At 47.0% G+C, this 27,129-nt stretch overlaps 2 protein-coding genes across 2 annotated transcripts; both read right to left on the reverse strand.

Moving 5' to 3' along the window:
* Positions 1–4,939: 4,939 nt before the first annotated feature.
* Positions 4,940–6,612, reverse strand: LOC133925808 (uncharacterized). Its single transcript, XM_062371558.1, has 3 exons — positions 6,329–6,612; positions 6,155–6,219; positions 4,940–5,665 (listed from the first exon to the last, which is right to left on the reverse strand). The coding sequence occupies exons 1-3, from the start codon at positions 6,521–6,523 to the stop codon at positions 5,218–5,220; spliced, it is 708 nt and encodes a 235-aa protein (XP_062227542.1). The 5' UTR covers positions 6,524–6,612; the 3' UTR covers positions 4,940–5,217.
* Positions 6,613–22,495: 15,883 nt separating this feature from the next.
* LOC133926471 (protein trichome birefringence-like 1) lies at positions 22,496–25,839 on the reverse strand. The gene is made up of 5 exons (XM_062372428.1): positions 24,042–25,839; positions 23,752–23,944; positions 23,455–23,648; positions 23,209–23,367; positions 22,496–23,115 (listed from the first exon to the last, which is right to left on the reverse strand). The coding sequence occupies exons 1-5, from the start codon at positions 25,685–25,687 to the stop codon at positions 22,773–22,775; spliced, it is 2,535 nt and encodes an 844-aa protein (XP_062228412.1). The 5' UTR covers positions 25,688–25,839; the 3' UTR covers positions 22,496–22,772.
* Positions 25,840–27,129: the final 1,290 nt, after the last annotated feature.

Below are 27,129 nucleotides of genomic sequence, written 5' to 3' on the forward strand. Positions count from 1 at the left end.
AATTGCTTGATTAAATGAACCGACATTAAAAGAAGTACTACGTGTTCCTCCTTTGTGGAAAGAACCATCAGAAGAACTGTGGTTGACCTTGACCGAATCTGAGCAGTGGCAAGCTCGACCATGGTGCTCAGGAGACCAAGGAAGGGAAGAGACCTGAATTTAGTCGCGGCTGCACATAATTTGGTCATATTTGTTTTGGCTTTTGAGAAATAGCCTTTACTACTCTAACCGTCTGAAAAATCAAAAGCAAATCTAAATATACTTATAATAGAAACAGATTTTCAAATAAATCATAGCTTATAGAAACCAAACAAACAAGCCTTCGAATGGTGCGTTGTGAATGTTAGACAACCAGCCTAAAGCACGCACGTCCGCATGCAACACATGCACGGCGCGGGCCCTAACCCCCTAGCCGGCTCTCTAGCCAGTTGTTGTGTGCCTAGTTGACAGGAGTCTTTTTTTATTATGTTCAGATCACGATTGATCTCCTTCATATAAATCTTGTAACCCTTACACAGTATATATGCGAGACAACAAGAAGGCATGGCACCGGCATTGCGTGCACTTTCATCTAAAACATCACACTTTAAATGAGTCCCAAGTCGGTAAAGAATGAAAAGATTTCGTGCCAGCTTAATTAACTCATGGTCTTTTTGCATAGCTCACAGAGTAAATCAGTGAGAGCCCTGTTAATTGGTAGTTTATAGTTTTTAACTTCCAGATTAATTTTTTAAAATGAATTATATGCTAGGGAGTTTAAAATAATTTTTTTTGATTCACTTTTCCTATAAAACCACTTTTTTATAGAATAACTCTTTGAAAAAGATTAGATAAGAGAAGAACTCTATCAAGGTTTGTTTGGCTCAGAATTGAGCGATTTCCCTTTCATAGGAAACACGCAATACTATTTTCAAGGTTTCTTTCATGTGATGCAGTTGATGCATATGCTTGCGTTCGCTTCGCTTCGCTTCGCTTCGCTTCGCTTCCTCCCAAACTTCAACAATTCCAGAAATCGGAAAAAGACTTCAACAGTTCCAGATTTCCAGTACCACTAGACGAATTAGCAAATGCGTGCTATCTATATAGCTCGCAAGCAAGGCTGTCTGAAGCTTCTTGGCCTCCTTCGGTTCCTCTTCCCCTGTCTCCCTCCCCTCCCTCCTTTATTCCTTCTTCCTTCAATAAAAAAAAAAATCAACTGAGACGAACAATAGTTTCAACTCGGATTTCAAAAGTTCTAAGTGAAAAGTTTCCATTTCGCAAAAAGATTCAAATCAAAAGTTTCTATTTGTAGAAAAAGTTTCAAGTCCAAATGTTTCAATATGATAAAGTTTTGAAGTTTTTTATTGTGCCAAACAAAACGTATATGGGATTAAGTTCACTATGATATATATGTATGTGGAGCTCACCAATAAAGGTCCTAAGTTCAAACAGTAATTAAATAGAGCTAGCAAGTTGGTCTATGCTAATAACATGGCTAGTCTTGCTATAATATTTTGTTACCATAAATTTTGATTAAAAATTAGTCTCTTTATCTTTTTTTTATGAGGTAAATGTCATTTAATTACAAAATGCATCAAATTAGAATAAGAGATAAAAATTATGTTAGTGGAAGAGAAAAATTATTTATACTTCAAACTTGTATCCGAATCATATACACGTATTGGTACAATTCGTATATATTTTGATCAATTGTTAAAATTGTATGTCAGGTGTAGACAGCCTAACCAAAATAAAAATAAGTTTGTCTTGCATGTGTGTTCTGTCTAGTCTACTGTCTACTTGATGTCACGATCTTGAGCTACACATTGCTTGTTAGTCTATTATCTTAGTAGGAATTATGAAAAAAAAATCATTATTTTTTATTATGAATTTAGCTATTGATTAATTGAATTTTACATTGACTCCTTATTTAGGTATTTGATTTTTATAATAATTTTTTTTATAAGACTGTATTTGATATGGTTCTTTTTTTCTATTCTAACCCCAATGTTAATTAAGATTAAATTTATTTTAATTTGACTCTTTATTTAGATATTTTTCTTCTCAAATCATATCAAAATCAAACCGCTAAATTTCCATAATTTTTAATTCCGAATTTAGGTATTTATTAATCGTATTTGATATGAACCATTTGATTTCCAAATTTAGCTATTTATTAATCGTATTTGATATGAGCTCTTTAGTTTAATCTAGACCGTTAGATGTTCATAACAATGAGTGGTCTATATCTTTTCTTTTTCTAATTAACATGGTAATTTCGTAGCCTTGAGAGCAAATGTGATTTTATTTAGACTCTTTACTTAGATGTTTTTCTTCCTAAATTTCCTTAATTTTTAATTCCAAATGTAGCTATTTATTAATCATATTTGACATGAACTCTTTGGTTAAACTGGACCGTTAGATGTTTATAACAATGAGTGGTATAGATCATTTTTTTGATTAATATGGTAATTTAATTTAGAATCTTTGTTTAGATATTTTGCTTCCTAAACCGTATGGAAATCGAGATACTAATTTTCCATAATTTTTAATTCCGAATTTAGTTACTTTTCAATCGTATTTGATATAGACTCTTTGTTTAAATCTAGATCGTTAGATGTTCATAATAATAAGTAGTCAAGATTCTTTTTTTTTAGATTAACATGGTAATTTTGTGGCTTTGAGAGTGGATGTGATGTCTCTTTTTCCACTTGAATATTAAGTTGAATTTTTCTTTCTAAGACTATACTTGATATGGATACTTCTTTTTTCTATTCTACCCCAATTTCAATTGTTATTTAATTTATTTTATTTGGACTTTTTATTTAGATATTTTGCTTCTCAAACCGTATAGAAGTCGAACTACTAATTTTCCATAATTTTCAATAGTAGGGTTAGAATTATTATTAATTTTATTTATTATTATGAATTTTAGCAATTGATTAATTCTATTTTACATGGACTCTTTATTTAGTTATTTGATTTCTATAATAATTTGATTTTTCTAATACTATATTTGATACGGATTCTTCATTTTTCTATTCTAACTCCAATTTCAATTATTATTTATTTTATTTTATTTGGATTCTTTGTTTTGATGTTTTGCTTCCCAAACTATATGGAAATCAAACTATTAATTTTTTATAATTTTTAATTCCGAATTTATCAATTTACTAATCATATTTGATATGGACTTTTTATTTAATCTAGACCGTTAGATGTTCATAACAATAACTGATCGATGTCCTTTTCTTTTTTGTATTAATGTGGTAATTTCGTGGGCTTGAGAGCAAACGTAGTGACTCCTTTACCCCCTTAAATAATAATATAATAGATTCCAAAATTACTTAATTATTAATCATATTTGATATAGACTCTTTGATTAAATTTAAACTGTTAGATGTTCATAACAATGAGTGGAATAAGTCATTATCTTTTTTCCAAGATTAATGTAGTATTTTTGTGGCCATGAGAGTGAATAGGGTGGCTCCTTTTCTCTCTCAAATAATAATATAACAAATTGCTTCCCAAACCATATGAAAATCGAACTATTAAATTTTTATAATTTTTTATTTCAAAATTATCTATTTATTAATCGTATTTGATATGATCTCTTTGGTTTAATCTAGACTGTTAAATATTCATAACTATGAGCGATCTATGTTATTTTTTATTAACGTGGTGGCTCCTTTTCCCTCTCAAATAATAATATAATAGATTTCAAAATTATTTAATTATTAATCGTATTTGATATGAACTTTTTGATTAAATCTAGACCGTTAGATATTTATAACAATAGATGGTCTAGATTTTTTTTTAGATTAGTGTAGTAATTTTGTAACCTGAGAGCGAACGTGTTAGATTCTTTTCTCTTAAATAATAATATAACATATAGATGAGGTAGGAGTGTAGGACTGCATTAAGTCAAAATTTTCTATTTGGAGAAAAAGTTTCAAGTCAAAACGTTTTAATCTGAGAAAGTTTCTAGTCAAAACGTTTTAATCTGAGAAAGTTTCAAGTCAAAATTTCCAATTCGAGAAAAGCTTAAGTCATTCAAAAAAAAAGTTTCAGTGAGGCGCGAGCTCCGAGAGGGGCGTCGACCGGAGATAAGGAGGGATCGGGCTTAGGGGAGGAAGAGGAGAGATAACTTCCTACTTCCTCTTCGACAGTGGGGAAAAGCTCCGGGCGGGCACAGCCGCCCGGCTCCCTCCCGCACCACTGGCCTGCTCTGCTGCACCCGGCAGACGCGGTGGCGGTGCGGACGGTATTGGTACGACGAGTAGCCGGCAGCGACGGCGGGGTGGGAGTGCGGGAATCTGGGGCGGCGTACGCGCGGCCGGTCAAGAGGGACGTGCACCTGGGCAGTCGGGTGCTGCACTAACCAAGTGGGACCGCGGGAGCGGCTCGACCTGCGCGCACTGAAGATTTTCCTTTTCTTTTGAACTACACGCAGTGAAGATTCGAGGAACGGCAACGTGACAACGGAACAAGCAGTGTACTGCACTACTACGTACGTGCGCGGATGGATCAGCCGGAGGAGGGGGCGTGCAGGAGAAAATTTTATGAGATTCAGTTTTACAGAAAAGATTATTTTTTATATTATATGTTATTTTCTATTTTTTTAGTTGCACGTGCTGACTGTTAGATCAGAGAAACGATTTATATTATGATCTTGTAGAATTTTTTTGTGAAAAATTTATAGAATTTACTTACGGAGTGCATGGTGCAGCTCGTTTGTGTCGGTCAGAACGGCCTCGGCACGGGCGCATCCCAGCTTTTGTAGTATGCTCGCATCCCGTGGTAGTGCCAGCGAGCCACTGGCTGAACCCCCCAGTCTATGGCGGGCTGTAACAGGAGCGAGCGTCAGAATAAAGTTGTGCTGCCTGGCTCTCCTCCGGCCGGTCGAGAGCGGTACGTACCTGCGTCTTCTGACAAGCGACAACAAACAAATAACACCAGGGCTAGCAAAGACAGTTTCACAGAAAGAAAAAAAGAACGTGTTGGGGGAAAAGGTGTGTTCGTAGCATAAGTGATTCCCCAACTTCCAGTCTTTCCCGTTGCTGATTAGTCCATTTTCTTGCGCTTTCAGGGCCAAAATCCTTCGCTTTCCCCCTTCAGGATTGCACCAACCACATTTGGTGCATAGTTGCATGTCGCATGGCATGCCACCGCCGACATGCAAGGTCCCAAAAAATGAATCCACATCGCCCACCGCCGTTGCGGTCCCATCGCTTCGGCTTAGCAGCGCGGCAGGCTCGGCCCCTCGGCCTTGGGCGCCGCGGCGGGGATCCTGACCCTGTGCTCGGTGCGGCCAAGCTGTGCCGCGCCGCCGCGCGCCGCGGCGGCCGCGCTCCGCATCCGGCCCTTGCCGAGGTGGTGCTCGCAGAGCGAGTACCCGACGAGCGTCGGCTGGCTGCAGCGCCACCCTCGGCCGTTCACGCGGCTGCACCGCGACCCTTCCATCAGCACCGCTGGGCCGCGCCGTTTCTTGGCCCCGCCAACGCTGCCATTGCTCACTTTCTCCTCGTCCTTCACGGCCACCGCCGGCGCCACGGGCAGCAGCACGCCATTGCTCACGTGTTCCTCCACCTTCGCCACCGCCGGCTCGGACTTACTGCCAACGGCACCGGTGCATGTCACGCTGTCCTTCTGGTCCGAACTGTGATGGCCATTCACTACGCTGCATCTGCAAGTGCAAACCATAGCTTTCGTACAAACATTTCAACGGGATCGATTAAAAATACTGAAGTAGTAAACAGGTAGGTGGCAATGCAATGTGCATCAGTTCTGGACCTGTACCGTACTGCTAGGTGGCCAAGCTAGATCACGCATGAATATAACCAAACTGCTAGGCTGTGATCGATCAGCAAGTAGCACTCTCAAGTGGCAGCAAGGAGTGCTTATGGAATTATGGGTTGATGGATGGGAGGACGTGCCTACAGGGTGTTTTGTCTGACTGCAGAGAGTGTACTAAACTACTAAAACAATTGGATTGGATCGATGTCTCTCATGGTCTCATGCCTCAAGCTGGCATCGCACACTATGAAACAGTGGAACAAAGAAAATTGAAAAAGAAAATGACCTAGCGTGCTTTCGCTTTTCTTAGGATATATCTATTGCGTGGTCAAAATTACAAGTTGCTAGTATCTTTCTTTTGCAGTTCTTTAATCCGTACCTCCTCTGCATATTATCAGCTCCATGTTGTGCACCCAAGCTCTTGCCGCAATCCACTGCATTGTCCTGTGGAGTTGAATTGAAAGCCAAAAACAATGGATTTCAAGTAGATCTAGTCATCTCCTTCATGAGTGCAAGAACCAAGCCGGAGAAAGAAATCAAGAAACACTCGTACCTGCGGCAATGACAAGCGCCTGGCCACTCCAGATTTCTGTCCAAGATCCACATTCGCATGCAGCTTGCTCTCCTCCTTGCCTCCCTCAAGCCATTCACGATTCCTCCCTGCATTCTGCGGGGTTTGGGGCGCGGTGGATGTGGATGGATCTGAGGCCTGCTGCAAGGAGAGCTGTGGCCTCCTCCTGATCCTCATGGATGAGAGAGAGAGAGAGAGAGAGAGAGAGGGAGAGAGAGAGGGAGAGAGAGAGAGCCAATGGAGATTTGGGGAGGGTGCAAATTAAAAGGGGCAGGGCTCTTTTGGTTTTGGTTTGCCTTTTTATGCCTCATCACGCCTGCATTTTATTTACGCGAAGCAGTAAGTAGAATAGTGGTAGATGGTGCAGTTTTCAGCGCTGCCTGCTGTCTTGGCTTGTCTGGGCATGCACATGCTCTCTGTGCTCTCTGGCACTGGAGGGCGTCGCCTGGCCGTCGGATGAGGGGTCGGACGGCTCGGATCGACTCGCCACTCGATGATGGTTGATCCAAGGTCCGTCCACTCATGAAAATTGAAATGTATAAAAGCATGTACAATCGGTTACTTAAAGGAGGTGTTTATAGAAAAAATTAGATTTTTTCTATAAATTGTATTGGTACAAGTGTTTAGATGAAGACCAGATGCTTACTTAAATATTACTGTTTATATTAGTGCTAATAAAATATTTAAACATGTTTAAGTACTTGTATTTTTAGTTTATATTGGAAATTATAATTTTTATATATATGCTTAACACTTTCTTTTCTTAAACACCTAATCATAAGTATCTAGTATTGTTCATGCCCTAATAGCATGATGTTTGGAGCTGTTCTATGGGATGGAATAGCTGGTGAAATTCTTTTTTTTAGTAAGTTTCACAAAACTACTTATAATTTGACAAAATTCTCACAAAACTACAGATTTAAGCTATATTTTTACAAAACTATATATTTTGTGCCAATTTTATCGTAAAACTACATATCTTTGATAAAATTATCACAACTATAGATTTAAGCAATAATTTCACAAAACTACAGATTTAACGTCGATTTTATAACAAAACTATAGATTCTATAAGAATTCTTCCCAACTATGTTACCATGATGATCCGGTCCCGCTTGCAGTCTTACAATAGCTACCAACTTATGAAATGGATCGCCGGAAGCTCATAAAACTACAGATACTTTGGTAAAATTATCACAAATCGCAAAATTACAGATTTAAACAATAATTTTACAAAACTACAAATTTAGCGTTGATTTTATCTTAAAACTATAGATTATATCGCAGAGATATGTTAACCTAACGAATAGGCTCCGCTTGCAGTCACATGAACTCCCGGACGGTTCGTTTAATGAGCTGGCAGCTGCTGTGAGACTGAAAGCAGGGTCCGATCGTTATGGTAACAGGGTTAGAAATAACTCCTCTAAAATCTGTAGTTTTATAATAAAATTGGCGCTAAATCTGTAGTTTTGTGAAATTGTTGCTTAAATATGTAGTTTTGCGATAATTTTATCAAAGATATATAGTTTTGCGATAAAATTACCACTAAATATGTAGTTTTATGAAACTATTACTTAAATTTGTAGTTTTACGATAATTTTATTAAAACATATGTAGTAATATGAAATTTACTTTTTTTAGACAGTACAGCATGCTGGATAAATAAGCTAGACAATGATGTACAAAATTGACTTGTGACAAGATGAAATGTTACTACCCAAATGATCATGATTTTTTTTTACCTTTTCTGCGGGTTTTTTTTCCTCCTTTTTGTTGTTTGATTATGTACTGTGGATGTGGATGTTCCAAGGATCGAACAGTCAGATCAAGTGGGCCGGTGATTAGTCAGATTTAGCAGTGAGAACTGGGAGCAAACAGGGACGTAAAGCAAATTTGGGCTTTTGTTAGGGGAACATGTGTGGTCTATGCATCCAGCTTTTGGCTAGCATGGGGGGCAGGAAGAAGCCAATCACTCTGCTGCAGAGACCGCCGGACAGTTGGCAAACCATATATAGACGATGCCTGATGGGCATCTCCATGTTAGTGCTAATGTCGAGTTCGACCGCCGTAGCAGGGTTCAGTTTTAGTTAAGAATTAATCTGATCATGCAAATCTTAGTGAAAAGTTCTTGATTACCATATCAAGGAGAAACAATGCAAGCACGGCAAAATTGCAGCTGTTGTTCGTGACTTGGTGAACAGATTGGTGTCTCCAGCATAAACCAACCTCCCAAACAAGGAAGAAAGAATGGCAAGAACTGTACAAAAAGGGCCTTTAGTGAGCTAGAAGGATGCTTGTGTGGATGCAGGCTGTTTGGCCCATGAACTCTGCACTGACTTATTGAAAAGAGAATTCTAGCTCACTGGTTATGTGCAGATGAGGAATGATTTGTATTGCTGCAGAGGATTACGATGCTATAGGTGACGTGTAGTTCATGATGTGCTGCTAATGCAGCATCACTGCTCCTTGGGATCAAAGTATCAACAGAACAAGCAATGCAGGCACTTCGTTCGAATTGACAGATGCGATATAAAGGCATTCAGTAACATCGTGCAGTGCAGATCATCAACCAGTTATATAGGGATTGCTGAACCGTCAACTGGCACATAAAATTCAGGCTTAAGCATAAATGGTCACCATGAAATTATCTCCTGCTCCCTCACGAAAAAAATAAATTAAAATGAAACTAACTTCTGATGCACACGATACCAGAATGTTTGTCTCAGGAAAGCACAAAATTCATCTTTCAAAATATTTTTTTCTGGCTAGGGCGAACAGGCTATAACGACTGAGAAAATTGACAAATAATTGTAAGAGCAGGCTAAGTGACTTTGGATAGCCTGTGGAGCAAGTAAAGAGAAAAGAATCTTGATTAAGGTGATTGCACTTTTTTAGCAATTTGGTTATACCGTAATGATATTATTGGAGTCGTTGTTAAAGACCCTCGACAGTCCTATGGCTCAGCTAGCCTATGCTCATAGAGACATACCTTCTGAAGCCTTCATCTCCCGGAGTCATACCTCTCGACACCTCCATCTCCTGGGGCCATGCCTCCCGAAGCCATGTCTCCCCCAGAGCCCCATCTCCAGGGCCCGGGCAAGCTTTCCAAATGCTACGGGGTGAATCATCAAGCCTCAAGAAAGATCGGTCAGAAGGGGAATAACGATTATCCTTTGCCTACAAGGAAGTGACTGGTATTAAATACTTAGGTTAGTGAATACCGTCCTGACACCCAGTACAATGGAGATTATCCTGACACCACTGACAGCGCGGCGCCGGGCCGCAATTGGCGACCGGCTCACCCCTTAGTGTGCAGGCACCACAATAGTTACTATGGTAGATATTTATCCTCTATGCAGTGTAAAAAGTAGTTATCCGAGATAAGACTCAGTAATTCGGTCAAGTCCTAGATATGTGTACATCGTGATAACTTGTACACTAAGCTATGTACCACCCTATAAATAGGGCGTCGTGGTCATCTCAGGAAAAAAAGGTCACAAGGAGAATGCTCAAAGCAACACACAGGACACAGAGGTACCCAAGCACTAAACCACGCTGTGATACTCCTCCCAGACCGATCATTTTTCTACTATCAATATATTTGTAGTATTCCTTCCTCTCAAACTTCGTATCCAAGCTTAAGTCTCCTCTTTAGAAGAAACTCTCGCTGTACTTGCTGGGGTAAGACGATCTCTTGCTCAAACACCGCACCGTCCGTGGGGACTCGAACACAGAAGTGCTAAGGGAGGTAGGATGCCATCCAAGAAGAAGACCACCAAGGCCGCAGCAAAAGCGATCGATCCCCCGATCACGCTTGTGCGACAGTCCAGACGACTAAACACAGGCCGCACCGACGACAGCCCCCCAACCAGGGGAAACGAGGGCCTTACGGCCACCGCCGACCCAGTCATGACCATAGCTGCGGTCGGCACTAAAGGGCCCTCTACCTTAGACCTAGCCGCAAGACGAGGCCCCCGCTGCACCCCTAGGGGCTGCGTTCAGCGTCACCGCCGTAAACACCATTCCAACCGAGCGTCAATCACGCTTGGTGGCGCTCCTAACCCATATGGAGGAACTGCAAACGGCCCTGCAGGTCGAGCAGCAAGCTACCCGCATGACCACCGCCGCTCCTATGACGACCGACGCTATTCCGACCCAAGCCCTACGAGCCGATGAACTCTTCGACACTAGTACCTTGCACATTCGGCCTCCGAAGCCTCGGGGCCGGCATCGCGAGGATCCCCTGCAAGACTATGACTCTCCCCTATAGGCTACACCATTCCCAGAGGGCTTTCGGACCCTAAAGCTACCTAAGTTCATGGGCGATTCGGACCCCGATGAGTTCGTCCATTCCTACGCCGTCGCCATAGAGACCAACAGGGGCGAACCGGCCACCATGGCTAAATGCTTCTCTCTCATCTTAGAAGGGGTGGCCATACGGTGGTTCTGGGCACTAGACACTGGCGCCATTCACGCCTGGTCCCAACTCTGATACCTCTTCAACAACAATTTCCAGGGCACCTTTTTCGAGCCAGTAACCTCCGGAAGCCTGTTCACTATCAGGCAGGAGCTGGACGAAACCCTCCGGGATTACTTTCGAAGGTTCTCTCAGACCAAGGCCCAAATTAGGGGCATATCGGACTCTTTGGACATCGATGCCGCAACCCAGGGCCTGGCTGAAGGCCCCTTATACGATCGGCTGAACCGACGTCCAATACGCATGGTGGAAGTCCTCATGAGCAAGTTCGAGGAATATGCACTGGCAGAGGAGGAAAAACTCCACCGAAGGCGCTCGCGAGCTATCGAGACTTCCCGTGTCAACACCGAAAAGTCACACTCACATGCGGGATCGTCACACGCCCCTCCCTCCCAGCGAAGAGGGGCTTCGAGGAGGCTCATACCTCTAGGTATCAAAGGGGGCGATAGCGACAACATCAAAACATCAACAACATCAGTCCAAGCCGCGGGGCTCCAAACCAAAACCACCCCAGGAGACGCAGCCGGGGACACCTTGGAGGCCTCCTAGAGCGAAGCCGCGCTCTGAACCGGTGTTCCGAGGAGGAATCATGGTGCACTCTACATGGTGCAAGACGAGGACATAACATCGATAACTGCCGGACCCTCACCACCTTCCGAGAAAAGTACCTCCGGAGGCAGGCAACCTTCGTCTCGACTAAGGGGCCACCAAGGAGCGATCCGAAGATTGCAGGCCACCGGCCAGTGGACGGGTCGATCATCTGGCCTTGCAGAACCCTCCACAGCTGGCCCTACCTTCTCCACCCCAATCATCTGCGGAGCGGTACAACGACGAAGGGACACGGGGCAAACAGATCGTCCTTGCTATAACCGGCAGAGGGAGCCTCGGCTGCACTTCGAAACGGCAGCGGCGAGACTACACACGCGGGGTGCACCACATCGGAGCAACCAATATCCATCGACAGGCCCATGAATGGGCCGACACCCCCGTGACATTCACCATCGACGATTCTAAAGGGGTGAAATTTCCCACTCCGATGCCTTGGTGATCTCAGCCAACATTGCCAAAGTTGAGGTCCGGAGAATACTGATCGACGGAGGCAGCTTGGTAGACCTCCTCTTCATACATGCCTTCGACCAGCTCCGAATCCCACGAAGCCAGCTCTCACCAGGCCACAGACCCCTCCAAGGATTAAATAGGCCCCCCTCGACCCCCTAGGCTAGATAGAACTCCCTATCATCTTCGGCGAGGCTCTGCAACATGGACCGAAGTAATCACCTTCGATGTTGTGGGTGTACCTTATGCCTACAACACCATTCTAGGACGAGAAACTCTGAATAGATTTGGAGCTGTACGCCATCACAATTACCTCTGCTTGAAGATGACCAAACCCTAGGGGGGCTAATAATCATCCATGGTGACCAAGACCTGGCTAGGCGCGTTGAGGACAAGTACCCTGCTCCGCTCCCCAGCTGCCACATCCACGTCGTGACCCAGGAGGGCTCTGAGGACCCCCCATCAGTGCATCTTGGGCACCGCTGCCCTCTAAGGCCACAACCGAAGGGGGACATAAAGCGTGTACCCGTACATCCAGACCAACTCGACCAGACCTTCCAAATAGGGGCGAACCTCACCTCTGGGCAGGAAGCCCAGCTTCTGATCATCCTACAGGGTAACCTCGACACCTTCGCATGGTCCCCGCAGGATCTCCTGGGAGTCAACCGCTCCATTATCGAACACTCTCTTCAGGTCGACCCAAAGGCTAGGCCCGTACACCAGGGGCTTCGCAAGCTGTCCCCAGAGTGGGCAGAAGCCGCAAAAAGAGGAGGTCCAGAAGCTACTAAGGGCCGGTGTTATTCGAGAGGTCATCCACTCCGATTGTCTCTCCAACACCGTCCTGGTCAAGAAACACAGTGGAAAATGGCGTATGTGCATCGATTTCACATCGCTGAACAAAGTATGCCCTCGGGATCCGTACCCCCTTCCTCGCATCGACCAACTAGTGGATTCCACCACCGGCTGCGAGTTGCTAAGTTTTCTGGACGCCTACTTCAGGTACCACTAGGTGTAGATGGCGATGGAGGATGAGAGCAAGACCAGCTTCATTACCCCCTTCGGGGTATACTGCTACATCCGGATGCCCTTTGGTCTTCGGAATGCTGGGGCCACCTTCTCTCGCCTAGTGCACAAGGTACTATGACAGCAACTGGGCTGTAATGTCGAAGCCTACGTAGAAGATATCGTGGTAAAAAGCTAGCTCAAAGCCAACCACATTGCCGACCTACAAGAAACATTTGATAGCCTCCAGGCTGCAAACGTGCGGCTGGAAAGATGCTGGGATATCTCGTCTCCCGAAGAGGCATCGAGGCTAATTCGGGGAAGATTCGTGCCATCACAAAAATGTCACCTCCCACCAATCCAAAGGAAGTACAATGCTTGGCCGACTGCCTCGTAGCCCTCAGCCGCTTCCTCGCCAAATCTGCCGAGCACAGCCTCCCCTTCTTCAAAACGCCGAGGGGTTCCGAACCATTCAATTCGACTGCGACGTGCCATGCGGCATTAGAGGCCCTCAAGGCCCACCTTTCACACCTCGAAACACTCGCGATGCCCCTCCCCGGCGAAGGGCTGCTCTTATACTTGTTTGTCACTGCCTCTGCTGTCAGCGCCGCCCTAGTAAGAGAGGAGAAAAGTGACAGTCACTCTACTCAAAGGACTATATACTATGTCTCGGAGGCCTTAGCCGGAGCCAAGACACGCTACACCGAGGTCGAAAAGATAGCATATGCCCTGCTGATGGCCTCACGCGAGCTTCGGTACTACTTCCTCGCCTACGACATCACTGTCCCAACCTCCTACCCACTTGACGACAAGTTTCGCAACCGGGAGGTGATGGGACGCATCGGCAAATGGGCAGTAGAACTAGCCCCATTTGTGGTGCGGTTTGTGGCCCGCACTGCCATCAAATCCCAAATCTTGGTAGACTTCATCACCGAATGGACTCCAGCACCCGCCGACCTGCCGCTACCCCTCCCCAAGACATCTAGACTTTCTACACCGACGGAGCATACGGCTCCATGAGAACCGGAGCCAGTGCGGTCCTCATCTCCCCCGCATGCCAACAAGTCCAATTCGCTGCTCGCTTGGATTTCAAGACGACCAAAAACATAGCCGAATACGAAGCCATCCTCTTAGGCCTCTGGAAGGCCCGAGCCTTGGGGGCAGCCAAAGTCATCATCCGGACCGACTCCCAGATCGTCGTTGACCACGTCGACAAGAGCTTCCAAGTTCGACATCCGGAAATGACAAGATACCTCAAAGCCATCCGTAAGACCGAAGCACACTTCCGTAGTATATCAATACGGAGAATACTGTGAACGGACAATAGCCAGATAGACGCCCTGGCAAAAGCTACGCCACGGGCAAAGACCCACCATTAGGCACCTTCCTCGAAACTCTACACCAGCCGGCTGCTAAAATCCTTAACGAGATGGCCGCCACCATCCTCCCCATCAAAACCAGCGACCGGAGAGCTCCCCTATTATCCTTCCTCACTAGAAAAGAAGAGCCAGAAGACCCGATCGCGCTCCACCGCATTCAGCATCGCGCCAGGAGCTACCGTCTCATAGAAGGCGCCCTTTACAAGACTGGTGTCTGCACTCCCCTCCTTCGCTGCATTACTAGACAAGAAGGGGCCAACCTCCTTTGGGAGATACATAAAGGCCTTTGCGGCAACCATTTGGCGCCTCGCACCCTAGCCGGCAAGGCACTTCGCCAGGGGCTCCATTGGCCTACTATCCGATGCAGAAGACCTCGTCCGCACCTGCCAAGGATGCCAGTGGATGGGACGGTGAAGCCACCGGCCCTCGGCTCCCCTACAGCCAATCCCCCTGGCTCGTTGGGGGGATGGACCTCATCGGACCATTCCCCCGTGCCAAAGGCAACCTTCAGTACGCGGTGGTAGCATTGGAATACTTCTCCAAATGGGTCAAGGCCGAGCCCCTCACGACGATCACATCAAAGAATGTCCAGAAATTCTTTTGGAAGAACATAATTTGCCACTTCGGCGTTCCACGACAGCTCACGGTCGACAACGGCATGCAATTCGACTCTGGGCCATTCAGAAAATTCTGCGACGACCTCGACATTGAATTATGTTTCGTCGCAGTTCAACATCGTCAGTCCAACAGGGCTGTCGAACGGGCCAACGACAACATCCTCTCCGGCTTAAATCGCCGACTCATCGGCCTAGCTCAAGGCCTATGGGTCGAAGAGCTTCCTAAGGTTTTATGGTCCCTCCGCACCACTGTCACACGAGCTACCGGGTTCACCCCCTTCTGCCTCTTATATGACGACGAGGCCATGACCCCCATCGAGATCAAGGGATGCTCACTCAAGGTGCAACTTCCACAAACTACCGGAGAAAGAAAGCTATCTCTCGATCTCACCGAAGGCACGCGGCTCCATGCCATCCATAATCTCGATCACTACATCAAAAAAACCAAGGCCTGGTACGATCCTAAGGTTGCGCCATGAAGCTTCGAGCCCAGCGACATAGTACTTCGACATGCCCTAGCCCCGGAAAAACTGTGCACCAAATGGGAGGGCCCATACCTGGTCCTCAGGTCTAACAGGCCCGGCTCCTACTGCCTGGCTGATGCAGAAGGGACCCCCTCAAACACAGTTGGAACGCTGAGACCCTCCGAAAATACTATGTATAGACAACCCCAGCCTCAGTTCTCTCCAAACATCCAGAACAATAAAAAACTATAGGTTTACACACCCACAAATAGCCACCAAACCTAGAGTGTTACCTCCCAAAAAAAAGAGCCCTTACCCCTCAAAACAACATCACACAAAACCTATGAAGACCCTCCGGCATCTTGAAGGCATTGCCTCCGTGCCGGAGGGGTATAAACCTCCAGCATCTTGAAGGCAGTGCCTCCGTGCTAGAGAAGTATATCCCTCCGACATCTTGAAGGCATTGCCTCCATGCCGGACATGCATAAGATCCTCTGTCATCTTTAAAGCCTGGCTGACCTACGTGGCAGAGGGATAACCTCCCAGGCATCTTGAAGGCCTAGTCTCCGTGCCAAAAAGAATTCATACAAAGTAAGGATCCTCCAGGACCTTGAAGACTAAAAGTCTCCATGCCAAAATAAGTCTCCATCCAAAATCATCTGACCCCTCCGGTATCTTGAAGGCCTAGCCTCCACACTACAAGGTGTCGCACATCGAAACATTATTAAACGATATGTTCTTCCCTGCTCACGCCTAACGCAACGCAGTAACCCTCAAATCTCGCACCCTGCGGCCGCTAACAGCCGTAGAATGCGAAGGGGCTAGGATGGAGGGCACAGGCGAAGCGTTGATACGATAACGAAGCATCGATACGATAAATTATAAACGCCAAAAAACAAAGCTAAACACAAACGCAAGTTTATTCATACATGAAATAGAAAGAGTTTGCATTCAGCTAGCCATTGTACATCGAATCTATGCCTAGCAAACTTGCTAGCCTGTTACGCCTCCTTGAAGTATTATAGGAGGACGAGGGCGCTTGACCGCCACGCCTCCTAGAAATATCGCCGGACCAGGAGAATTGACCCCGATAACTACGCACAGGGGGTCGATGCGAATCCCCTCCACGGAGGGAGTTGCTGCCTAAAACGAAGCCCCCTCAGCCTCGGGAAGACGAAGTATCTGATGGGAAGGGATATGAGTCGAAGGCTGAGAAATCCAGCTCTCCCCCCTGCTCCTCCGGTGGGGACTCCGCATCCTGTACCTCCTCCACCTTCACCTCAGCCAGAATAGGCTCAAGGATTTCTGAAGGCACCCTTCCGAGGACAAGGTGTCGAAAGAAGCGTGAGCCAGCAACCTCCTGGGCTGTTTGGGCTGCACACCAGTCGTCCTTTGCAACAAAATAGACATCCGGAGCAGACGCAAAGGGGCCCTCTGGCTCGATCATGACCAAGACATCGGTGGCCACCTTCGGATTCACACGCCCCTCGGAATCACAGGGCATAACAAAATGACTCCGCCGTCGGATGGACGGAGTAGCCCCAGACGCTTTGGACGCATTCGATCCCTCCTTGGAGGCACCATCCCAGATACGAGCAAGGCCCCCTCAAGCTTCGGGTTGCTGCACCTGTATACACAAATCGGACTCCAGTTAGCCTCAAAGGAATGAACATTCCAAAACAACACAGGCGAACCACAAGAAGACAGACATGGTTCTATTAGACAAGGGAAAGCCCAAGTACATGAAGCAGAAGGGGGTAGTCAACATACTAAGACTTTGACCCTTTTCGGAAAGAAAAGAAAGCAAAAAACAAACAGCCTATGACAGAGCTACACCTCCGGGGCATCCACACGCGAAGACCGCTCCCGCAGCATCCACACACAAAGACCGCTCCCGCGGAGCAACGACGTGAAGCGGAAGGCCTTCAGAGGGCCGAGGTGCGCCTACAGGCTCCGGATGAAGGGCCGGACCTCCTAACAAAGAACCCGGGCAAAGACCCCTCGGGGGGCCTAGAGTCACCTGACCTGCCATATAGCGCAGCGTTATTCTCTGGTCATGCCTCGTCCATAAGTTATGACGGAAGTTCTCCAGAGCCACGTGGATCTCCACCGGAGGTGCCTCTGGCCCAAAATCCTCGATCACGGAGTCTGGCATTTGCTGCTCTAGTACCTCGAAGGGACCAACCCCTGCTTGGTGCAGCAGGGTCAGCTGGAGCGCCGCAGCCACGCGTGTGCTGGACTTCGTGTAGGTCTCTGTGCCTCTAACCATGACCTTTGCAGCAAACTGAAGCCAGAAGAGCGGCATAACCGATGCCTGCGAGTAGGAGGGTAGTGGCGGACACCTGGCCTTAAGGCCGCTCATAGCATCGGAGGTGATGCGGGCAATGTCCGACGCAAGAGTAGCTAATTGCTGTCACTTCAAATGCAGTGCCACCTCCGATGCCCGATACTCCTTCAGATCTCGCTGCACCTCACCCACCGCGGCCTGAAGGGTCTCAACATCACCTTCGGCCGACACACAGGTTGCGTTGGCCGCATCGGTGAACTCCCTCGCCTCCCGGAGATCTTCAGCAACCTTCCGCGCCTCAGCCTCCGCTTGCTCCCACTTCAAAACCTCCTCCTGCCGGAGACCCTCCTCACACTTGCGGAGCATCGTCTCTCCCTTAAGGGGGCCCTCCGAAGACTCCACCTGATTCCGGGCCTCCTCCGAGGCCTGACGAAGGCCTTCAACCTCGTCACGAGCCACGGCCAAGGCTTGGCGCCCCCTATCTCCCAGTGCCCTCGTCAAAATTACTTGCTACGAGGCACAATAGAAGAAGAAAAAGGATCAGATGAGCTACTCAGAACCCGGCACTGGACTGGGCAAATCGGGACTCAAACTACTGACCTGCAGGGCCGCTACTACCAGATGCGTCTCTACTTCCTCCAAAAAACGCTGGGCAACGATCGCTCGACCTCTCCATTCCGGAGAAAGGAGGAGGCCGCAATGAAGGCCCTTGACGCCTCCAGGCGCAGCGCGAAGTCGTCCAAAGTCAAGACCCCGAGGCCAGGGACCCCTCAGCTACCACGAAGGGATCCTCGGCGGAGGGCACAGTGCCCCCAGCACCGGCCACCAGGGTCAAGTCACCAGCTGGCTCGGGGCTCCGCGAAAATGAGGCCGCGTCCCCCGAGGCGGCCTTCAGAAGCACATCCAGAGGAGTCCCCAACCCCTGCCGAGGCTCCGAAGCCTCTGGGGAGGAGTCGAAGACACATCCACCTCAATAGTCGCTGTAAAATACCAAGAAACACAAATCAAGATCCAGGTGCACGACCAAAACAGGATATAACTAACAAAACAACAATGCCTCACCAAGTCCCTCAAAACCTCTCATACAAGGACCCGTAACGTCCTCAACGTTCAAACCAGCAAACCCAAAATCATATTCCACGGAGGACACGCCTCCTCTCCAGCTCTGGCCGTGGCTGGCAATATCCGGAGAGACCAGGTCCTTCTCCAGTCACCACCACCGAGCTGACCCTCACCTCCAGACGAGTCACCTGCGCTCCCGACCCGCCTCTGACGCTTCTTGCGGACCAGCGGCACCTTGGACGACTCAGCCGTCGAGCCGGTATGCGAACCTTTGGAGACAGAAGGCCGCCGGGCCCGGAGTGGCCTCGTGCAGATCGCGGGAGTAGCGTGTGCTCGTTTCTCAGCAGCCTTAGGCTCCGACAGATCCCGCCACGCCGGAGCCTCCACTCCAAGATAAAAGAAAAAGGAGGCTCGCATCCGCGGGTTAAAAACCAGACAAACAAAGATGACTCACTAGAGCTTACGGGGGGCGGAGGGGGGGGGGAATACACCTTCAGCCACTCTTCTACACCTTGCTCGAAGACGCAGTCCCAGCCCATCTGAAGGGGCCAGATGCGCAACATGGTGAACGCGAACTGGTCATCCGTGATCCCCGTCTCCGGCTCCGGGACATACGCAATGTCCCAGTTTGTGGAGCGAAGGGGGATACGAAGCCTACATCGTAGTAAAACCATCGCTGCAACCAGTCGGTATACCATCGACCATTAATAGCCTTCATCAGGAAGGCATCGCGGTACTACAACTGTATCTGGAAGTTAACACTGTCGAAGCTGAGGGGTCTCTTCGTCCCATCGCCCTTAATCATCTTCGACTGGCAGCTGACGAAGTAGAGGGACGCAAAGAAATCTACCCTCCCTTCACACCCCTCTGCCCGCATGGCCCATTCGAAGGTGGCCAGACGGGCGATGGCGTTGGCATGGAGCTGTGAAAGCTCCACATAGTAGTAGCGGAGCACCTCCTCAAGCAGCGGCATCAAAGGAAAGCCCAGGCCCGCTTCGAAGAGAGCCTCAAACACCACGACCTCGTGAGCTAGATGCTCTGGAACCTCCTTGTCCAGCGGGGACTGAGTGACGGCCCTAGAGGTAATCTTCCCTTCCCTAAACATCCGGTCAAGCTCCTCGTCATCGATGGTAGACACCCCAGCACGGTGGTCTGCTGGGGATGACTTCTGTCGGCGCAGCGGAGCTCCACCCCTGGCGGCGGTTCCATCAGCAACGAAGGAACCGGTGCTACCTGAGCCCCCCCCCCCCCCCCGCTGCGGCCGCACTGGCAGCTTCTCTCATCGCTTGAGTTCCAGCTCCACCCGAGGCACTCAAGCTAGCCATACAGATTGCAGGAGGATGGCGAAACGCGCTGGATGGCAAGGAAGAAAGAAGAACAGCAACCGATGGACGCACACGCAAAGCAAGAACAACTAGAGGCAAAGGGCAAACAAGAACGAGGTGCAAGCAAGAAGACCGCTCAGGGTAATCCCTCTCCATATAAAGATAAGGGAGAGATTACCTCCCATAGAAAAGCAGGCGCATGCCCTGTCCGTTCGCTTGCTAGGCCACGATCATGGGGGAGCAGAATCGCCCCCCGTGACCCCGCAACCACAAGACGCCATGCGTCCCACGTCTGCCTAACAAGACATAATCGTGCCTTTCTTCACAGGGTGCATTCAATGCCCCTTATCACCAGCGTCATCAAACGGACAGTCTAGATCAAGTGGATCGAATCCTCCAAGACAAGCCAAGCAATACTAGGGACCATGAGCCATCAATAGCAAAGCCAGGGAATGCTGGAGGCCCTGTTCCGAAAGAACCGCGGGCCCGACCGCTCCGCTGGCCGCCCTTGCGAGGGGCTACTATTGGGTGTCGTTGTTAAGGACCCCAACGACCCTATGGCTCAGCTAGCCCATACACATGGAGCCATACCTCCCGAAGCCTCCATCTCCCGGAGGCTTACCTTCTGAAGCCTTCATCTCCTAAGGCCATACCTCCCGAAGCCTCTATCTCCCGGAGCCATGCCTTTCCCCGAGCCCCCATCTCCGAGGCTCGGGCAGGCTTCCCAAAGGCTACGAGGTGAGTCATCAAGCCTCAAGAAAGATCGACCAGAAGAGAAACGCCGATCATCCTTTGCCTGCAAGGAAGTGACCGGTATTAAATACCTAGGTTAGTGGACGCTGTCCTGACACCCCGGTACAATGGAGGTTATCCTGACACCCCTAACAGCGCGACACCGGGCCGCAATTGGCGACTGGCTCACCCCTCAAGGTGCAGGCACCATAATAGTTACTATGGTAGATATTTATCCTCTATGTAAGGTAAAACGTAGTTATTCGGGATAAGATCCAGTAATTTGGTCAGGTCCTAGATATTTGTACATCATGATAACTTGTACACTAAGCTACGTACCACCCTATAAATAGGGGTCATGGTCATCTGGGAAAAAAAGGTCACAAGGAGAACGCTCAAGGTAACACACAGGACACAGAGGTGCCCAAGCACTAAACAACGCTATGATACTCTCCCCAAACCAATCATTTTTCTACTATCAATACATTTATGGTGTTCTTTCCTCTCAAACTTCGTCTCCAAACTTGAGTCTCCTACTTGAAAAAAACTCTCGTCGTACATATTAGGGCAAGACGATCTCTTGCTCCAACAGATATTATCTTTGATAAAAAAAACTTTTTATATAGACACTTTTTATAGGTCCTTTCTAGCTAAGATTATGAAGATTAATGCAGTAGGACAGAGAGAGAAAAAATATAAAATGGGGTGGCAAGTTTTTGAGCTGGTAGCCATAGAGTTCTTCGTCAAAAATAGGTGACGGTTTAGTACTAGACTATGTGATTAATAATTTACATTCACGTAGTCTTTTACTCTTGTATTTCCTTTTAAAATTCAGTTATGAGTTGAGATGATATAATAATAAATAAATATTGTATGCTTCACACCATCCAAAAGCTAAAACTCTTTTCCATTATTAAAAAAATTCAAGCCACGAGGAACGGAGCATAAGAATTGAGTCTAGCTCAATTGGTTGAGGATGTATAGTAGAACTTTGAATCTTTTTTACACGAATTTAAGTGTCTATTTTCAAAATATGGCTGTGTATATCCTAGATGTCAAGTCTTGACATCTTGTTAGTGCATATGCTAGAAGTTGTACTTCTATTATAAAAAAATATTTCAAGCCACAAAGGCTGAAAGGCGGCCATTTTACTTAGACTTTGCACATGAATTGCATTAATGGAAAATGTCGACAAACTCAGAGCAAGTCAGCAAGTGCAGACCAAAACATTTAAAAAAAAAAAGCGCAGAGCAGAAGTCAGCAAGTCCACATTAACAGCATCTGCTATGCGCCTAACCGTCTCCGGCAGAAGTCTTTCAAGCATTCAGTATACATCATGAATTGCATGAAGGACAATACCTGCTCATGTAGGTACTTCGTACTACATTGTTCACTTGGACCAAAAAAAAAGCCAGCACTGGAGGTCTGTACATTTTTAAACTTTGGACAAAAAAAGCCAGCATAAGAAGAGTACATAAGGCATTAAAACACAACCATTAGGTTCTGCATCTTGCCACTCCCACATCCACCCCTACAAATGAATCAAATGATTTTGGTACGAATTACGCAATTCACCCAACCAAACACCCATCCATACAGCAAGCATGTGACATATCAGTTGTTACGAGGGCTTGATGATAAAAATACTTGATTCCTTTTTTCCACTTATTGGTAATGAAAGTCTATACTATAAAACACACACACACACAAAGGAACAGCCAGGGAATCACAAAAGACACCAGAACATCTATATCATCACACCTATACTATTCTTTATTTCTGATTAGCACAAGATATGAACTTCACAATACGATGTCCCAGAAGTCTCTACTGAAGAATGTGTGTGGGTATTGAGAGATTCTACTAACTAGACAAGTTTACTCTCTATATGGATTACAAACAATCCTAGGTAATCACACCTATACTATTCTTTAACTGGACAACCTTACTTGATCACCGTGTTGACTATTATCCTAGACAACAACAATTCATATACAAGCACCCAGCAAAAAACCGTGCTTGCCTTTATTGTTGGAGCATTTGGTGCTGTTTGATCAAAAGTTGAGCATAAAGTAGCTCATTCCAGGAATCTGGTACTCCAGGAAGGCACCAGTGGCTGCAGTCTTGATATTTCTCAGGCGATCTCCTCTCCTCGTCAGTAAGGTTCTGCTTGCGAAAGATGGAAGGGTGTGCATCCTTTCTATAGTCAGTCATTCTCGTTATGTTCAAATAAACAACTGGAGTTTTCATCTTATGGATCACATCCTCTAAAATGCTCATCTTTGGTGGGTAGGTCGAAAGGTACTGTTCACTTGTTATTGGTTCGCTCTCCTTATCGCAGCTCCCGCCTGAATTCCATTGGCCTCCACTGCATAGTAGAGATGAACAGAAAAATATTTGTTCATTTAATGCAAATCAAATATAGCGTTTGGTAGTTTGCAATAGAAAAAGCAATGCACACCTAAAATGAGATGCTGAGTAGCCTCTGAATAATACAGTGGTTTTTCTGGGGTTGACATTGGCATCAATCCATTTGGACCAAGTGTCAAGAGCTTTATGAAATGCATCCACGACATTTAGCTCACTATATATATGATTACCTTCCTGATAGTAGTCTTTCCTGTAGCACATTCGATCTGTCATCAGTGTTCAAGCAAGAATGAAATGGAGATGCATGTTCAACCAAAAAGCAGTTAAGGTGAGTTACCCAAGAGCAGTTTTCTCATGTGTCCACCAATGCCCAGTATTGAAAATAAGAAAGTCTGCATCCTTGTACTTTGGTGAAGATTGCTCGACCAAGTCAAGCCTAAGAGTTTCCTTTTTCTTTCCATTGCTTACTTGCATCTCCCATTCCTGGACTAGAAAAGGGGATCGGAAAAACTCCACACTGCAGTTATAGTCCTAAATGACATGAATTGAAAAGGCAATTAGGCAACACTTCTCTAATTAGTGAAAGGAATGAATAAGTACATAATGTAGATTTTGAAATCGAGAGCATATATACCGTGAATAGGAAAGAGTATGACCCCTCGGTCTTAAACTCGTGCCGGCCAGATGCCTCAAAAACCTTCCTCTTGTCCTTGACAGAATTCCTCAAGATACACACAAGGGATTCCCACATGTTCCTATTGAGTGAATCACCAACAAAAACAAGTCTTTTTCCTCTCAGCCTCTCCAACATATCGGTCGGGTTCAATCTGACATAGCAAGAACATAATTGGGCGCATTACACACACCAAGCATGAAATGAAATCACCAGCATTGATTGCACTGCGCTAATAACCATTTCCTCACCTTGGGATGATGCATCCACTGGGTTGCCAACGGAGCTTCTGGTAAGCTAGATCTCGCCGGCCGTTGAGATAGCAGTCAAAGGGCTCGTCGATATGAGGACACGATCCCTCCGGGAATAGAGGGTACGAGTCATCCCTAACCCAACTCCCATGGAACATGTCACAACTGGCCATCTCCTTGAACCAATCAACCTTCTTATTTCCACTAGAACCACCGTCTTGTTTTGTTGATGACTCGTTCCCCTTACTATTGTGTCCTGATTTTGAGGCGATTGTTTGGGCGGAATGGTCCTTTGATGAACCAGCACTACCCTGGGGAGTTGCTCCGTTCTGCTTATTCGCTGTATCACCACTTCCACCAGAAGCAACTCCACTAGTAGTCTGTTCCTGGTTATTCACAGTTGGAGATGCTACAAGGGTGTGGTTCTTGCTTGGAGATCCACCCTCTTTCTCCCCTGCCATTGCCAGACTCCCAGCTTGATTAATAGTTGGAAGCACACTCACACTGCCATTATTGCGCTCAACTCCGCCGTCTCCGGCATTGCTCTTTGCCGGGCTCGAATTTCCGGCTGACTTACGGCCTGCGTCTCCACTTCCACTCCCTGTCTGAGAATCTGAACCTTTATTCAAATCAGCCTTCGCATCTGTGCCACTTCCAGCAGAACTATTGCTCGCGGCACCAACAACACCTTTTACATCGGCCTTCGCCGTGGTGCTATTTCCAGCAGCGGAACCACTGCTTGGAACCGCACTTCCACTTCCACTTCCACTTCCTGACTGGTTACTAGAAGATCCGGTGCTCAAATCCGTCTTCATCAAGCTGCCACTCAAGGCAGATGTACTGCTGCGGGCTTCAGCTCCAACTTTGGCTCCGGCTTTCGCCGTGCTGCCATGTTCAGTGATACCGTAGCTCGGGGCTCCACTTTCACTTCCCGACTGCTTATTAGACATATCTACACTCTTCTCGCCAGCTTTCGCCGCGGTTCCTTCTCCGGCAGAACTACTGGCTGGGGAGCCACCGGCGCCTCCCGCCTGACTACTTGAAACGCCTCTCGCCTGACTACTGGAAACGCCTCCGTCGCTTCCTCTGTTCCGATCCACTGGATAATTCGTCGCACCGCCACTTGTGGCAGAATTATTCGTCGGAGCTCCGCCTCCGCCCTTGGCGCCAATGCCAGTTCCGGCAAAATCGCTGGCCGGAGGCATTCCACCTCCACTTCCCAACTGCTTAACAGGCCCAGCCGCAGCAGAGCTATTGCTTCCCGCAGCCCTCCCCACTTGCCCACTACTCACATCATGGCTCACCTCGCCACTGCCGCCGCTCGATCCGCCGGCCGCGCGGGCAGGCGGCTCGGGCGAGGGGGCGTAGGAATTGGCGGGGAGGATGGACGAGAAGAAGCTGGAAATCTGTGAGCGGTAGGGCGCCGTGGACGCGTACACGCCGCCGAACCACGAGGCGCCCCCTCCCCCTGCCCCGCCGACGGGTGGCGAGGTGAAGGCGACGTACGCGGTGAATGCCGCGAACGCGACCGCGACCGCAAACCCGTACACCGTCAGCCTCGCGCGCCGCCGCGAGCGGCCGCCGAGCGCGCTGAGGGGGCCGGCGTCCACGCACACCTGGCCGCTCTGCTTCCACAGGTTCTTCATGCCGCCCAGCCGTGTCGGGTGCGGGGGCCTAGGGCAAATGTGGAGCCGCCAGGGAAGTGGAGGCAACTTGGCAAGCGAGAGTGGCAGTGGCGGTGGTGGAGGAGGAAATGGCGAGTGGTCTGAGGAAGCTTTTGGGAGGACGGGGGAGGAGGCATGTGTTGGTCGGTGGTGGCTATAGGAATTTTGGGTAGGCCAAATAAAAACCAAGGGTTTGTTTGGTTTACAATCAATATTGCCAATGTTTAATTTATCAAAATTTGGTTAGCATTTGGTTTATTACTAAATTTTGGTAAGATTTCCTTCCGTATTGCCAATGCTAGTTTAATTCCTTGCCAATGTTTGACCAAATTATGGATGGTCAAATTGGTGATAAAAATTTAGAGTCGGTTTGTTTTACGATGTAGGGGAGTCAAATCAAAAATTACGATGTAGGGCCGGTTATGATAGAAGTTTGGCATAGCTAAATCATGGAAAAAAAGAATGTTTGGATTGTAACCAAGTCAATTTCTATCCACGGCCAAAATCTAGATATAAAAATAGTATTTGAATGACTGATATATTAAACTTTACGAAATTTGAGTGTATGACATGTGATTTATATCATTAAATTTTTTGCGTCAAAATATATTCAACATGAATCTTGTTTTGTTAACAAAATTACAAAGAATACGGTGATGTAAATGATTGCAAACCGGATAAGTGGTTTAAGAAATTTTGTTGTGTGAAATCTGTTAGCAAAGCCAAAATCGGAGCCACCAAAACGCTCGCTCGTGGGCTGCCATCCTCCGGATGTTACTGTAGCGGGCGGAGGCCAAATTTTGACGACAAACCAAGTGGAGAACAAATTGCGTGAGTTTGCCAAAATTTAGTAGGGCTTTCATAGGCAACAATCTAAGCAGCTCTTTAGTAACGCCAAACTTTGGTAAGGTTTGGTGGGGAAAATTTGGTGGCAAATCAAACAGCCCTTAACAAACCAAATTAGGAATCTGCTTAAATTTTGTTGAGAGGGGTCAATGCGCTAAGATTGCATTTGTCAAAACAAAGTAGGGAAAGTGGTATTACTTCACGAGGAAATGTCACCCACAATGCTACTGCTCCACTTTTATGTGGACACATCCAAGTTTTATCGATTGCTACCAAATACAAATTGAATTTATTAACTACACACTTGTTTCTTAAACATGAAATCAATCTAAGAAATAAAAGAATATAATATAATAAAAAAATTTGCATACACGAAATTCACAGTATGATTATATAATTTCAGAAGGAAGAGAATGTCGAGTAACTAGACGGGAGAGTGGAGGGGGCCTTATCGTTCAGAGTTGTCCGTCCGTAGCAATGTTGTGAGCATGATCAAAATTGTGACCGATTTGTAAGGAGATGGAAATAATTCTTGTATTTCTTGTATAATACATTGGTGTAGAGATAGAGCGATAGAT

This window comes from Phragmites australis, chromosome 8 (genome assembly GCF_958298935.1).
Source record: "Phragmites australis chromosome 8, lpPhrAust1.1, whole genome shotgun sequence".
NCBI classification, from domain to species: domain Eukaryota; kingdom Viridiplantae; phylum Streptophyta; class Magnoliopsida; order Poales; family Poaceae; genus Phragmites; species Phragmites australis.